This window comes from Phallusia mammillata, unplaced genomic scaffold (genome assembly GCF_965637545.1).
Source record: "Phallusia mammillata unplaced genomic scaffold, kaPhaMamm4.hap1.1 HAP1_SCAFFOLD_354, whole genome shotgun sequence".
Lineage (NCBI taxonomy): Eukaryota > Metazoa > Chordata > Ascidiacea > Phlebobranchia > Ascidiidae > Phallusia > Phallusia mammillata.
The window spans coordinates 220-14,746 of record NW_027649084.1 but is presented as its reverse complement, the minus strand read 5'-3'; the positions used below and the strand labels follow the sequence as shown (position 1 = coordinate 14,746).

The following is a 14,527-nucleotide window of genomic DNA, read 5'->3' as shown; positions in this document are numbered from 1 at the left end:
GCCAAAAGATGCAAATACAAATGACATTTTAGCAATAAACAATATATATCATTTTTGTCAACGCAACAATTAAATATGTAAACCTTTATGTTCTGAAACAAACAGCTTAATTGTATTTATGACACACTACTAAACAATTTGTATACACTTATTTTTCTTAGTACATTGCTTTTTTAATTTATGGAGTATATGGGACAATAAAAAACACTTACTTGACACCCTCGATTGTCAAAGAATATGCTTCATCGCTAAGAGGTATGTCAGGAATTTGTTCATGAATAAACTGGATTGCATGAGTTGGTGGACAAGGCTCTTTTTCAGGTAAAACGCTAAGGCCAAAAACTTCTGAAAAGTGGCAAAATATTTAAGGTTATAAAAAAGAAATTTAAAACTTATACAACAAACTAAATCATTATTATAGTTCTTTAAGATGCTATGCTGAGTGAAAATTATCGCAAGTCCAAAATATTGTTACCAATTTCTGCATGAAGCACATATATTTGTTTATTGTACATTTATGTGTGTCAAGAAAAAACACTTTGACATACCACCAAATTTCTTTATTTCTGCACTAAATTCTGGTGGTGAATTGCATAAATTCCATTTTCCTGATGACAGATCAACAGTTTCCTCACTACTTATTATGGAAGAGATTGGTTTTGGAATTATTCGCAGTGGTGACTCTCCTTTATCCAAAATATTGTAGCTAAAAGGGTAAATAAATAACACAGCAGGTAAGGTAAAGTTACTCCTATCTAGGTTACAAGACATCTGGAATTTTGGAGTAAAATCCCTATCTGGAAATAACTTGAAAAAAACCTAATGTTTAAAATTTTAGCATCCAGTAGCCTAACCTACAGAAGTCTCCGAATTCTTTTCCTTAGGGACTTCAAGGTTTATGTGCATACTTGTAAAACAACTGATAAAAATGAATTAAAGGCTATTTGGTGACTTTTTAGGTTCATAAAGATAACATAATCCCGACAAAATGCTTAGATCGCCCCAAAATTGTGCCTATGAGCCTTGGTTAACTTTCCCCTTTGTAAAACCATCAGGAATTTTGGTCACCCTACCTTATCAGTATACCTTTCTGTCAAACTTTATCACCTACAAAAATATATTAGGGCATGTCTCTTACTTGGTGAGACGGTGCGCAGGGGTAAATGGATCAGAATTGTCATTGTCCCCTCTTTTCCATTGCGAAGGGTGGTTAAAATCACTTACAAATTCCAGTTTTTCATCATCGGTTACCCTAATTATTCTGGGTCTGCAATTTGGTGCAGCTACATACCAACGCGGCAAAACATAGCAACGTGCAGCAATGGCGGGGGAATTTATCCTCACAATTACTGCAGTTTCAGGGGCAATACCTAGTAAAAAAATTCACAAGTAAAGAATCAAAATGCAAAACCTTTAACTAGTGCATTGGATGTGTAAAATAAAAATACACACATATTGAATGTAGGGGAATTCTCATAAAATAGCATTGTCATTAACTTCAATTACACTGGACAAGAATTCCTCTCAAAGAACTAACACAAAATTTTCAAGTAAAGTAAAGACAATGTTACTACATGCACAACAAGGAACATACCTTTGAAGCTTGATTGAGGAGATAATTTTAGAAATGTCCCATCCAAATGTGTTAAAACAAACTGGGAGCCTGGAATTGGGTAAGACCTTCGAAAACGAAAATGATCTCCTTCGGGAAGATACATATGATTAAAGTATATTGACCATTGTCCCTACAAACAAAATTAAAAGAGAAACTTAGGCACATGTAATGAAGAAGTTTGTACCAGTGTTTGGCAAAAACAGTATGTTATCTTTAGTAAAAACAAATACATCTTTCTTATGATTAATTTTAAATTTACTTGTTAACACTGAAAACAATAACAAAGATTAAGTTACAAAACACTTATGTTACTCAACACAAAAAATAAACAGCAAACTTTTTAATTAGGATTTTTAATTGTACATGAAATTATGGATCAAACAGATGTACCTGGCTAATTGTGCGATCTCCATTGTTGGTAAGAATGATTTCATGCTGATTTTTCACCCAACCAGTATTACTAAGCACAGTGTATCTGATCACAAGATTCTCGGCAATGTAATCCAACAGTTCACCACCTAAACCAGCAGGACAGTGTAGTGAAAGCTATTATAAAGCTAATGTGTTAATACCCCTTGCTATAAAACAAAACGAAAAAACATACCAAGCACAATTAGTTATTACACTTAAACCTCTAATTAGGAGCAAAATTGCCCTTTTAACATTTTGGTCCTTAAGATACAGCTTTAAGTAACTTGCAAAATCATATTTGAAAATATGAAGTATTTAGCAAGGTAGAAACAAACATAATGGTCACAGCTTCGAACACACTTTCGTTATTGAAATACTTACACGCTTTCTTTTCCTTAAAATCGGCCATCATATGCCGCCAAAATGTTTTGGTGTGCAAAAATACGACCGTACAAAATGATACAACCAGGAAAGACCCAAAAATCCTTCGAGGTTGAAGGGAAAATCGCATGCTTTACGTGATCATGATTATTCGCAGACAGTAGAGTCACAAAAAGTAGCTTCTTGGAGAGAGAAGAGTAAACAAACGAGAACAAGAAGCTGCACCCAACAACTCAGCAGCTTTAGAACAGGTCAATTGTCATTTGACCATAGAATTCTAAAAACATAGAATTTTTAGAATTCTATGATTTGACAACATAATCATTCTAGTGTAGTTCTGCTTGATTGCGCACCGGCGGAAAACAGTCAAATTGCACTGATAATTTTGTTAAAAAACAGTAACTTATATTTTTACAACCTAGGAAAGTTTAAAAACAATGCTTAAAAGTATTGTTTGAAATAAGAAAATGTGCCAAAAACACATGAGCAGAGGAATGGCATGTTCTTCTTTCTAGGAGATTTTTTAATTTGACTTTGTTTTTAACATCAAAGATCATAAAAAACACGAAATTAGTTTTTTGTGAGAATTTAACAAAAAACAAACAAGTGTTTTAAACATTTTGTTTCAGTTTTACTCTGTCGCTCCGGATTAAACGTTCAAAATTACAAATATTTTGCGTTGAAATCTCCGTTGTTATCTGGTAACGAAGAGAAGTCAAACTGTAAACAGTTACTTCTTAACTTTTGTTATGGATTTCTTTTATAATTTGTTAACTTAAGGAACAAAGGACACGCAATCGGCAATGGAGGTTTTGAATTACACCTTGATTTTAACACTTCAGTTGCTACTTTTGTTGTACGATTTGGTTATCAACGCCACAATTGCTCTTATCAACCCAACGAACGTTATTCAGCTAGTTTTGTTTATGTAAGTAGTATTTGTTTGCTGTGTAGGTTTAACCTGTGTTGATTTTGCTTTTATATTATGCAAAACGAAATGCCTAACAATTAATAATCCATAAGACATTTAAATGGCAATGCTAGTGTGTCATTATTCAGCAGCTGTTTTTCTGCCCCAAATTATTTTTTTAAATTGTTGTGTTTTTATTCATTTTTATTGTTTGATAGACTTCAAGACACATGCATTGTTTTTACTCTTATCATTCTGTTTTTGGAACTTTTCAATACCACAACCTTTCAAGCGGGTTTTATAAGAGTGATGCTACATAAGTTCAGAGTGGCAATTATTGTAACCATCATCTACCTATGTTTGTCAATTGGCATACAAGCATGGACACTTGTTGTAAAGTAAGATACTGTTTTTGGTTTATTTTATTTTTTTGTTTCTAGTATCAGTTAAGCATTATCATTCATGTACTTCAAAATTGGCATGAAATCTTTGTTAGATTTTTGTAAAAATCTTGTCATTCTGGTGAGCTTTTCAATTAAATGCCTGAGTTAGGAAAACCGTGGTTTTCAACAGCCTGAAGAAAACAGGTTACTCAGGTTTTGTACCAAGTAAAAACAATTGTAAGCAATATTCTTCCTTGGGTATATAAATTCCCTAGCTCCATTAATGCTCAGAGTGGTCGACATTCATGTGCATGCTTGGTGTAAGTTCTAGAATCATTTACCTTTGTTTTGTATTGCAGGTGGACTGACCCTAATGCCTACTTGTTTGCACTCGGTGGATATTACTTTTTGTACATTGTACAAAGAGGCTGGTCTCCGATCTACTATTATTATTACAAAATTACAGCCTTGCGTTTGGGTGATTCAAGGTTTTACAAAAGCAGTGAATGGTTAAGGAATCAAATGGCTCCTAGATGAAAAAAGGAACCTATTTTTTGAATTGGTTGCCATGCCTGGTATTTGTTAGTGCAACAACTTGAAATTGTTTTTGCAAAATGTAAGGGATCGTGTTAACACTGTGATTTGTTGAATACAGTCTATTTTGCTACTTTGTGTAACTATTTTCATATCAATGTTTTAACCGTAACCACACACAATGTTTTGCTCTGCACGTGTTGCATACTTTTTGTTTTGTGTAATTCTATGCTCAGTACCGCAAAACAACAATAACAATTTTACTAGTTGAGCCCAAAGGCGTCGATTTTTTAAGTTATACTTTCTTTTTTGGGCGATAAACTTCGTGAAGCCAGGTGACTCGTTTGATCAAAGCACACTACAGTTCGTAGCTTGTTGTAGCGGATATTGCCAGTGCACAAACACGTACGTTACTATGTTACTTGTAAATTTACTTAACTTGGAGACAACACTCACCAAATTCACGTCACAAGTCCCCAACTAGATGTGGAAATATGATGTCACGATACCTTAGGCTAGATCCACACACACGCTCGCGCGCCGGCGCATAGTTGGTTTGTTCTTTTATAGCCAGCGTAAAACGCCGGCGCGCGAGCGTAGAGACGGGCATGCGAGCGTTTTTTGCACAATGTGCTCGAAAATGTGCAGGTCGAAATGTGCGCACATTTCGACCTGCACATTTTGGCGCACATTGTGCAAATTCTTGCCGTAAGCCCTGTTGCGAGCGTACGCTTTCGACTCGGCTGCAAAGCGTGAGATTTCGCCTACAAGGTGGCGTGGAGCTTGAAACCACGCTCGCGTTTTGCCGAGCGCGCGAGCGCTGGCTAAATAAATTTGATTCAGCTCACGCCGGCAAGCCAGCGCAGTTTTGAATTGTGAACTTCTGATGTTCAGGAACTTTACTTGCTGGGCGAAATGTATATCATGTGTGTAATGTATAGTGATTTTAGGGCAGGAAATATATATATAGTTCTATTTTTTTAAGTCAAGAAAACCGAAATACCAATTTGAATGTCCTCTATTGCAATGATGGCAGGCACTTGAACATCAACCATCGCACATCAATTGTGCACAGTTGCTTGTGGGGGCACGCACCCGTTAACTTTCCTGATAGCCTTTGTTCGTGTTTAATGAGTTTTTCGTATCCCGCTCCTCTAGTTCGTATTCGTTTTGGTGCTCCCACGAAACCATTTCCTAGTTCTGAAGTAGCCTTACAGTTCAGCAAAATAAGACTTATCCACTATTCAGCATGGTTTTGTCAATTTACAGCAATCAGGAATTGTTAAATTATGTTGTATGTGTTCAAGCCTACCCGCAAGACATGGTTAAAAATGATTTTGAAAGGTAATATATGTGGTAAGTTTGGTTATGCATTTTGGAAACTTGTAGGAATATAATTTTAAAACTGACATTGCCTTGCATATGTGCAGGTAAAAATGTAAACACAGCCAAGGTTGTATTTAGGAGTTTAAAAAATATAAACGGAAAAAGGATAGCAAACATTGGTTTCTTTTATTTCTAAAAACTTTACAAAATACTTTTAACAGGAAAGCATGAAACTCCAGTAAAAAAGAGGTTCAGGCTAGGTCATCACTCTAAAACAGGGGCGGGCAACTTCTCCAGTCGGCGGGCCTGATATGGGAAAATGAAGTACTTGGCGGGCCGGATTCCTGAATCGATACATTAATCGCGTATTTATCCAGTGATTTAAAACGGATTTTTGACCACCTAAACCAGGGGTGGGGAACCTTTTTGTTTATAAAGGCTACCAAACGATTTATCGACACTCGTGTAGGCCGCATAGACTGTTTCCCAGGCCAAGGGCAGTGATGTTCAAACTTTTTGACTTACAGAATGGTCGTTTTGCTATTTCCTCGTAGTTTGTAGGACTTACGGTCCCAGCTAATTAAAATTCCTCACTACATTTTCATCTTCACTACAACATTCAGGATTTATTTAACCTAGAAATTGCTGAACCTGGAGTTTTTGGTAGTCCTAACTATGGAAATCGCTTTATGTACCACTATGGGACCACATGGGTCTTGTTTGAAAACCGCTGCCCTGGAACTAATCAAAAAATAATCTGCAATAAAGTCAAAAATACGTTTCTGTCTATTTTTTTCAGCGCCTGGTGCAGTCGGTTATATCAACATCTTATAAATGTATTTTGCCATCGAAGGCCGCACTTAGTGCCCTAAATAGCCGCATGTGGCCTTTAGGCCGCAGGTTCCCCACCCCTGAACTAGGCTATACGTGTGGAAACAAAGAAAACCGTTAAAGTAGGACACACACAAGGTTGGTAGTTATATCGTAACAATGGACGTATGGTGCAATGGTAACAACGGCGGGAATTTTTTTGCTATTGGGGAGCGTTACTGTGCGTTACAACTGTAATTTGACGTAGTAAGCAAGTAATGGGGGATTGCGGCAGACTGTGGCCGCGGGCCACATTATTATGTAAGACCGGAAACTGTCCGCGGGCCGCTCAAAATCCCGTCGCGGGCCGGATCCGGCCCGCGGGCCGTATGTTGCCTACCCCTGCTCTAAAAACTGGCTGATGCTGTAAAACATTGTGTTACCTATCTTGGAAACACTGCATATGAAGGTATTTTTTAATTGTAAAAGTATAATTTCTGCCAATATACACATTTACAAACAGATACACAAATGTTTACTCATCTGTTTGTTTTCAGATACAACTGATCAGATGGTGCCACACTGGCCTTTTCCCTAGAAAGATTTGATGGAAAGAAATATTGTAAATGGTTTACGAAGCAGAAGAAGACTGATTATATAATTGTTTTTAGTTCAACATGTTTGTGTGGTTTATGTTTAGGTGAATTAACTTTTTAGCAAGTTTGGTTTTGTTAAAACTGCATTTAACCTTTTTGCAACACATTTATTTGGAACTACCAAGTTTGCTTATTTCATGATGTCATGGTTTATAACTCTTGCAAATAAAACAAATTGGAGCATTTTTGAACTATGTTTATTGGCAGCAAAACACATGTTGATTTTGCCAAAGGAAACTTCCTTAATCACTGTTATAAGTATAGCCTACCAGACAGAACTAAATTCAAATCATAAGGATAGAAAGAATAACCTTTATCTATATTAACCGATATGGTACAGCCAAACATTAACCATGTGAAAAGCACATGTAAAAGAGTTCCCAGTGAAAATGCGGCTGTGTGAGCCGGAGCGCCAGCGCGCGAGCTCAAATTTATGTCTGTGTGGACGTCACTGCGCCAGCGGGGCAGCTCTTGGGCGTACGCTAAGAAATCCTGTGTGGATCTAGCCTTAGTGATGCAATGGCCTACACCAGTAGTTCTTAAACTGTGCGTCGCGACGCCCTGGTGCGTCGTTTAAATTTTCCAAGGGGGTCGCAGAATAGTTCCATTTCGTGGCTTTTTGTTGTGTTAATGAACACAACTCTAATAATAAGTTTCCTCATTAACTTTCATTTGCTGGTGCGTCGCAAGTTCAGAAAACTTTTGAAATGTTTTAAAAGCTACGAATGGTGGTTATAGATTTGACAGGGTATTGACGCACACGGATTTCGCCGTTATTGGCGCATGAAAAAAAGAGTAAGGGCCCCGAAAAAGAACCACTGTTTTATGTTCTTACAATTAATATACAATACCGTTTTTACTCGATTGTAAGCCGACGTACAAACTGTAGGAAAAGCCGGGCCTCACAACCGAAAAAGCTGACGTACAAACTGTAGGAAAGCCGGGCCTCACAACCGAATAAACACAGTATGTTTGCTTCAGGAACCTGTTCATCCCAAATAGGAAATGCAGTTAAACTTGTATTGTTTGTTGCGGGGCAGATAATAAACATATTTAGTAAAAGATACGAAGACAGCTATGTCTTGCGCTTAGTTGAATTGTGCGTGTTTTATGCATGAAGAGGGGTGTTCGTTACATTTTGCTGTTTTCTTCATTTTGAGATTGAATAAACAAGAACATACTGGATCGGACTGGACTGGCGAAATAAGACGAAGACATGTTATTTGTGGGAAGACGAATTGTTTGTTTCAGAGGAAACCTTTTTCTTTTCGGTTTATAGAATTTCTTTTGTGTCAATGTGCAATATTATAAAGTCATAGCGCCCTTTAACAGAGCTATCATGCTTTCTCAGGTACCTACAGGCTGTGTTCTACATCAAGTTGTACCAGAAACAACAGTATAAAAATGAGGAAGTATGTGCAATAATGAAAAACACCGTATGTTTGTACAGAACATGTAGCCTAATAAAAGAAATTGACTCACTATTTCCTAGCTGTTGAGCGAACAAGAATGTTATATCTTTAAAACTTATTGTAACGTGTTTAAATCCATTTTACGTCGTTCTAAGACAGTGGTTCTCAAAGTATGGGTCGCGACCCAAACATGGGTCGCGCAGGGTCAAAAAATCGGTCGCGCTATTGTGATTCTGTTCTGAACGAACCATTACTGCATTAAGTAAACACAAACAAATTTACTTAATGCAGTAGTAAAGTCCACTCACTCGACCTCGTTGTACAGTAAAATGAACCAATCATTACCACATGCAGACGACAATAGGCTTCCAACTTTACTGTTAGGCAAATGGCGATTGTAACGTCGTAGCACGGGAAATAATAGGACAAGTATTCGTACAAGGAAACATGTTTAGATTTGGGATTCACTTCTATCAACGATCATGGTGCTGCAAAGCCACGATGTGTGTTGTGTTATGCAGTGTTGTCGAACAAATCGACCTCGTTAAGCCTGCAGCCATTTTGACATGCTATGCGGCGACGACGTGCATGGCCTCGAAATTGCAGACCGTTTCGTTGTGGAACAGGACAGTTAAAAGTCGAATCACAGACCTTTTACTGAATATAAATATCAAGTGGTCTCTTGAATTAAAAATAGAGCCGTGCATTGAAGATTTATGAAAGAAAACTTTCAATTTAATGAAACACGCTACAATAAATCAATCATTTGTTTCTAATTAATCATTACAACTGGCTGTCTGCGTCTTTTTTCATGCATATCAGAAAAAATACATTTTTTGATGTTTGAGGCTTCGGTCGTGAGATGTTCATATAACTCAGATTTGGGTCGCGGTCAAAAAAAGTTTGAGAACCACTGTTCTAAGAAATGCTTTTTCACACAAAATGCAAAAGTTAATGTAAACATTTGACACAATTACATGATGACCGCTTCACAAGATATACCCCACAAACGTTAGTTCCAAGTTATAAATGACTGTAAAACGACATTATTATGTTGACTGGTCAAGTGGGCTATTTTGTTCCTGTCAGATTGGATAGGGGTGTTGCAGTTGATCGCAAGGGTGCTATTGCCTAACCGCAAAGCTATCATTGTTAACTGAATATGTAGGCTATGTCTGTAGACATATTAGGGTTCAATTTGGTGAATTTTCCCATAAATTGCACAAATTTGGCGTTTTCATTGCGTCGTAAACAATAAAATACTCTTTCATATGTTTGGTAATGAGTTAATCGTATTGACTTAATTTATACTGTAGGTTACTTTGCATGCTGAAAAACTGTGAGTACCTCTGGCCTTGGGTATTTAAAATCATAATCCTGCTAACTGACTTGTTTAGACGTTGAAACAGAAACAAAATAGCGATTGGAAAACGCAATCAAATTTGACTGTACAACACACAGAGAGAAAGCCCACCTTCTATGGTAAAGGCAGCGTATTTTTTACACGAACGAAACAAAGTAAGGTTATTTGTTCTAGCATGTTATTAATTTTTTTTCTGCGGTCAGAAGGAAATGAGTTATAACAGCGGTAGACTATTTAGATCTTTACAACAAAAACTTTGCTTTTGCAACTCTATACCTTACAAAGGAACCAACTTGAGGCACAGGCCGACATTGTCGAGGAAAAAAACGTCACATAAAATGCAAAAAAGCACATTTAGGAGCATGGATGTCCATACTGAAACATCTTCATAGAAATTGCGGTGTTTTGTTTCGTATTTTGAATAGTGTTTATTGCGTTATTTCGTTCGGAAACACTACAAACATCATCAAACTGAACCAGTTGTGAAAGGAGCATCTTCTCTAGCATTTCTTTGTCGTTTTGCTGGGACCCATGCAATCGCAAGGCATCTCTAGACAACGAAAAAGTGGAAATTGTAACATTTGTCAAGAAAAAAAGATTGTACACCAAAAGACCGAAAACGTAGACCGAAACCTAACAGCTGTAGCCAATAAGACGGTATTTAACAGTAACTGTACACCAGTGCTAAAATATCACATAGCCCAGTGTAGTGCTTTGGGTGTATCGTACACCCCAGAATGTACCATAATTTTTAAAGGGTGTACCCTATTGATGGAGTGTACTGGGGTGTACCAGATACAACACACCTATGCTATGACCAAGTATATCTCAACAGCCAGGTTTGTGTTTAAAAGCAGACTTACTGGAGTGTACAATACATGGTAGCCTACAACTGTATCTCAAGTAAAATGTTATTAACAAGTTCCGGTTGTGGGAGGTCTACAACTTTTTAGTAAACGTTATAAGGGTTAATTACCATTTCAAAAAAGGTTGACAAGCACTGGCCTAGTGTGTCACTTAGGTCTTACAAATTCGCTGTACGTTCATTTATTACCTGTTTTGGTGATCCGGATTGCTGGCTAAACATGTAAAGTGCAAACGCCGGTATTAGCAATATAGAAGACATTGAAATCATCCAACCAAAAACCGTTGTCCAATCAGGAAAGACGTAAGATCCGTATTCGAGATTAGCAGTAAAAATAATGCTCATGATGATCATCAACTGAAACATAAAATATTAAAAGTTTTGCTTCGAAAGGACGAAAAGGACTTTTATGTACATTAACCGTTTGCAATGCATAATAAAAAAACAAATTTCAAAAAAATCTACCATTAGAAACAAGGGGCTGATGTACTTCCAGCAAATCTTCCAATACAAATTGGGTTTGTGACCCGTCATTGTCTTGATATCTTCAGCAAACCTCTCAACGCCTATGTACAAAACTTTAATGTTTACAAAGACCTAATTTCATGCATTCGGAAACACCCCACTTTAAAGTAAAAACTATGCTACGATTTCTATAGCGTACCGTAAAACCAGCTGACTGCAACCGCCTCACAGAGAACCACAACCATCATAGCAGCTCCTGTACCGTACATCTCTAGCAAGGTAATGACGTATGTTCCACCGTTTGTGGTGGTTGACAACGATGCAAGGAAAACAATAGAGATCAACACGGCCACAAACAACTTTCGATTTTGCCCAACCAGACGTGGAAATTCATCTCCAAGTCCAGTGATAATTGCTTCGAATCCACCAAACTTCAAACAAGTATTGGATTAGGCTCTAATGAAATAGATTTCAAACATGAACGCAAATAACTAATTAATCATAAAAATCAGTTCAGTTAGATTTTAGGTGACTATCTTAAGTTAGGCTTATTAACTTACAACTAATTGCATGTATATTCCAGGCAGGGCCTACATTACAAGCCAAACGATGTTTTCATCAAGCGGACCTAACATTTTATTGGCAAATTGTAAGTCTAATTTTTCTCTTCCTAAGCTAGAAACTTGAACGTAGGCGGAATTTATGACTTTTGTGACGAGCTGTTTTTAAGAATAATTTTTCCGCCCAAGTTGCCAAACCAATTTTTACAACACAACATGATACTTACAGCGCTGTCGAGGCCAAGGGTAATAATCATTAGAAAGAAGATAATTGAAAAGAAAACCGAACCGTCGAACGTTGTCAGTGCTTGTCCATAAACAACAAACAATAATCCAAGACCTAAAATATTATCACAATGTTTTTTATTAAAGTACTTCAAAGAAGCTGTATAGCCTAAGAGTGCTTAATTTGAACAACATTTGTTGAAGCGTATGAACAGTACCTGGGGTAGTAACGTCTTCGATGTTTTCTTTGTGCAGAATATGCGCCATATATCCCATGACCGAAAACACCACGAATCCAGCCATGAAGCTTGTCAAGCAGTTGATGGTGCTTGCAATGAGAGCATCCCTAAAAGAAAGTTTGTCGTAAAATAAATACATTCTGGTACGCTATACATACGGATCTGTTCATAAGTTAAATGTAAAAATAACGGCTCAATGATATGAAGGCCACATCAGTTACACCTGTTTACATTCTGGTATAGTGCCAATTAGATAGACTATGTTTTAATCAGGCAATTGATTTGAAAATTAAGTTTATTTTGCAGTTCAAGGGAGGTTCTTAAATTGTGTTAATCTTGCAAAGGTTTAAGTGACTGGTGTTTTGCTATTTCGAAAGCAATAATTACTTGTGACAGTTATTGTTGAAATTGTTGTAACTGGATAACGCAATAAGTGTCCCAAATCCTGGTCCAAGTGAAAAGAATACCTACAAAAATAACGAAATTCTTTTAGTTAAGTTAACTATTACAGTCTGACAAACGCGACTTTGTTTTGGATGTTGCCAAAATATTACAGACTTTGTGTATTTACGATCGAATTGTTAATTAATGGAGATTATACACAACGTCTTGTCTCAATTTGGGGTTAATTTTTTTGGTAATCAAAAGCTTTTTGGCTACAGACCTACTCTTGTGGTGTATGATTAAAATGCGTTGCCCCTACATGCTACTTCCGAAAGTGTGGAAGCTGAAGCCCTGACTTAAAATAGATAAAGTTCAACAAACATACAAAACATTTCTATTTGATATTCGTTTTGGGGATCTTTGTCGGTTTAAAACGCGAACGAGAAAAGACAACATTCGTTCGTTTTTTATTATAAGCTTAACGTGGCATGTGAAGTTTTTGTTACCTGAGCTGCTGCTTCCAACCACACAAGCGGATCTGCTAGAAGAACCCATTTTGGTTTTAAATAAAACGCAATTCCCTTCCCAGCACCGGGCAGCATCGCACCACGAATAAGTAGAATGAATAAAACGACGTAAGGCAATGTAGCGGTCACCCAAACAGCCTAAACGTTATGACAAATAATTTAAAAAAATAACTTTTAGAAATTAGCACGTTTGTTATAACTTTAGGCGTATTATTTAACATTGGGCAATTGAACACCTCATGAAAAAAACATAAACAACATATTAGGTGAGCCACAATACCTTGTCACCAACTGCATTGATAAAAGACATTGTAGCTTAAACAACGTGCAAACTTTGCTGTAGGAAAACAACAAAGCAATAGTGCCGTTTTGTCTGAACGTACTTTTCCTGATGACTTGACCCCTTTCCATAGGCAGAAATAGAGAATAAAGTACACAATGAAAAGACAAATGACAATTTTTAACTGTGGAGAACCCAAAGTCTCAATTCCAGGTGAATTGTTGATTCCCAAAACATGATATCTTTGAAAGTAAGTATTGTTTTTGTTTTAGAATAGAAATATCTTATCAGTTCTCGCGATTTAATTAATGGTTTGTTTATTTTTAACAAAAGCTGATTTTGTACTTAGTATGAAAAATCTGATTGAAATTTTTATCACAATTACTCGAAAAACTGCTGCGCTGGTGATTCCATGGTAGAATTCCAACTGCCGTTGTGAGCTGCCATTGAAATCGCATCAGCACATTTTGAGTTTGCCCAGGTGTGGTTGCAATTTGCCCAAGGTAAGACAGATGTAAAAGAGCTGCCACACAAATAAAACATATTGAAATAACAATCTTTACATATACACAATTAGGGCGCATTCCAAACATATATAACTGTCAGAGAGCTTGTTTTGTGAATGCATTCCATGATATATACGTTTCAACAATTGCTATTGTCACCAACAATGCACAAAGACAAATAGTGAGATTGTTTGAACTCATGCAATAAAATGTATTTACTACAATCAATAAGTCAGTTTTGGTTTAACTAATGTATAAACCAGGGAGTCGAACCGGAACTGAACCCGAACTCGCGAACCAGTTTGAGCGGTTAATTTCATTAAACCCGAACCGCTAATTACGCTTTTCTGAAAACCCGAACCGAAGTTGTTTGGCGTTGGACCCGAACCGAAACCGAACCAGTAAAAACTGCAGTCTATTTTAAATTTTATGATTTTTATTGAAAACAGCGCACTGAAGAATACGCGAGATAACACTTATAGGGCGTGTCAAAACTAACATTGCACCTGCAAAATTCTTTTGGATTTTGATAAGGCCAGGTAGATGATGGGTAGAATTAAATTAAAATGAATAAAAATTCGAACCGGTTTAAAAACCGCAAACCGGTTCGTACCCGATAATTTGCAACCTGAACTGAACCCGAACCCTTGAAAACAAAAACGAATGAACCCGAAC

At 36.9% G+C, this 14,527-nt stretch overlaps 3 protein-coding genes and 1 long non-coding RNA gene across 6 annotated transcripts; 2 read left to right on the top strand and 2 right to left on the bottom strand.

The window, feature by feature from the left end:
* Positions 1 to 193: 193 nt before the first annotated feature.
* On the bottom strand, positions 194 to 2,688 carry LOC145208776 (uncharacterized). Its single transcript, XM_080079024.1, has 6 exons — positions 2,408 to 2,688; positions 2,006 to 2,133; positions 1,595 to 1,745; positions 1,139 to 1,370; positions 549 to 706; positions 194 to 345 (listed from the first exon to the last, which is right to left on the bottom strand). Exons 1-6 carry the CDS (start codon positions 2,535 to 2,537, stop codon positions 209 to 211), a joined length of 936 nt encoding a protein of 311 aa, XP_079935150.1. The 5' UTR covers positions 2,538 to 2,688; the 3' UTR covers positions 194 to 208.
* Positions 2,689 to 3,077: 389 nt separating this feature from the next.
* On the top strand, positions 3,078 to 4,505 carry LOC145208777 (transmembrane protein 138-like). Its single transcript, XM_080079025.1, has 3 exons — positions 3,078 to 3,335; positions 3,536 to 3,715; positions 4,060 to 4,505. Exons 1-3 carry the CDS (start codon positions 3,211 to 3,213, stop codon positions 4,235 to 4,237), a joined length of 483 nt encoding a protein of 160 aa, XP_079935151.1. The 5' UTR covers positions 3,078 to 3,210; the 3' UTR covers positions 4,238 to 4,505.
* Positions 4,506 to 4,999: 494 nt separating this feature from the next.
* LOC145208778 (uncharacterized) lies at positions 5,000 to 7,211 on the top strand. 3 transcript variants are annotated; one of them, XR_013854938.1, is made up of 3 exons: positions 5,013 to 5,578; positions 5,782 to 6,839; positions 6,928 to 7,211. It is a non-coding gene; the product is annotated as an uncharacterized LOC145208778 (long non-coding RNA). The 3 variants fall into 3 exon arrangements; XR_013854939.1 differs by having other exon boundaries at positions 5,013 to 5,590; XR_013854937.1 differs by having other exon boundaries at positions 5,000 to 6,839.
* Positions 7,212 to 9,818: 2,607 nt separating this feature from the next.
* On the bottom strand, positions 9,819 to 13,889 carry LOC145208774 (sodium-dependent noradrenaline transporter-like). The gene is made up of 10 exons (XM_080079023.1): positions 13,732 to 13,889; positions 13,450 to 13,588; positions 13,046 to 13,204; positions 12,543 to 12,622; positions 12,135 to 12,262; positions 11,919 to 12,031; positions 11,331 to 11,562; positions 11,132 to 11,232; positions 10,856 to 11,023; positions 9,819 to 10,351 (listed from the first exon to the last, which is right to left on the bottom strand). Exons 1-10 carry the CDS (start codon positions 13,887 to 13,889, stop codon positions 10,268 to 10,270), a joined length of 1,362 nt encoding a protein of 453 aa, XP_079935149.1. The 3' UTR covers positions 9,819 to 10,267.
* Between the last annotated feature and the right edge of the window lie 638 nt (positions 13,890 to 14,527).

Coding starts and splice junctions, on each gene's coding strand:
- LOC145208776 (XM_080079024.1), bottom strand. CDS start 2,537: ATGCGATTTTCCCTTCAACCTCGAAGGATTTTTGGGTCTTTCCTGGTT. Junction 2,134..2,407: donor TTTTAAGGAAAAGAAAGCGT/GTAAGTATTTCA, acceptor CTGCTGGTTTAG/GTGGTGAACTGTTGGATTAC. Junction 1,371..1,594: donor TCCTCAATCAAGCTTCAAAG/GTATGTTCCTTG, acceptor TTTTTTTACTAG/GTATTGCCCCTGAAACTGCA.
- LOC145208777 (XM_080079025.1), top strand. CDS start 3,211: ATGGAGGTTTTGAATTACACCTTGATTTTAACACTTCAGTTGCTACTT. Junction 3,336..3,535: donor ATTCAGCTAGTTTTGTTTAT/GTAAGTAGTATT, acceptor ATTGTTTGATAG/ACTTCAAGACACATGCATTG. Junction 3,716..4,059: donor GCATGGACACTTGTTGTAAA/GTAAGATACTGT, acceptor TTTGTATTGCAG/GTGGACTGACCCTAATGCCT.
- LOC145208774 (XM_080079023.1), bottom strand. CDS start 13,889: ATGTTTTATTTGTGTGGCAGCTCTTTTACATCTGTCTTACCTTGGGCA. Junction 13,205..13,449: donor GGGTCAAGTCATCAGGAAAA/GTACGTTCAGAC, acceptor CATAACGTTTAG/GCTGTTTGGGTGACCGCTAC. Junction 11,233..11,330: donor TGCAGTCAGCTGGTTTTACG/GTACGCTATAGA, acceptor TTTTGTACATAG/GCGTTGAGAGGTTTGCTGAA.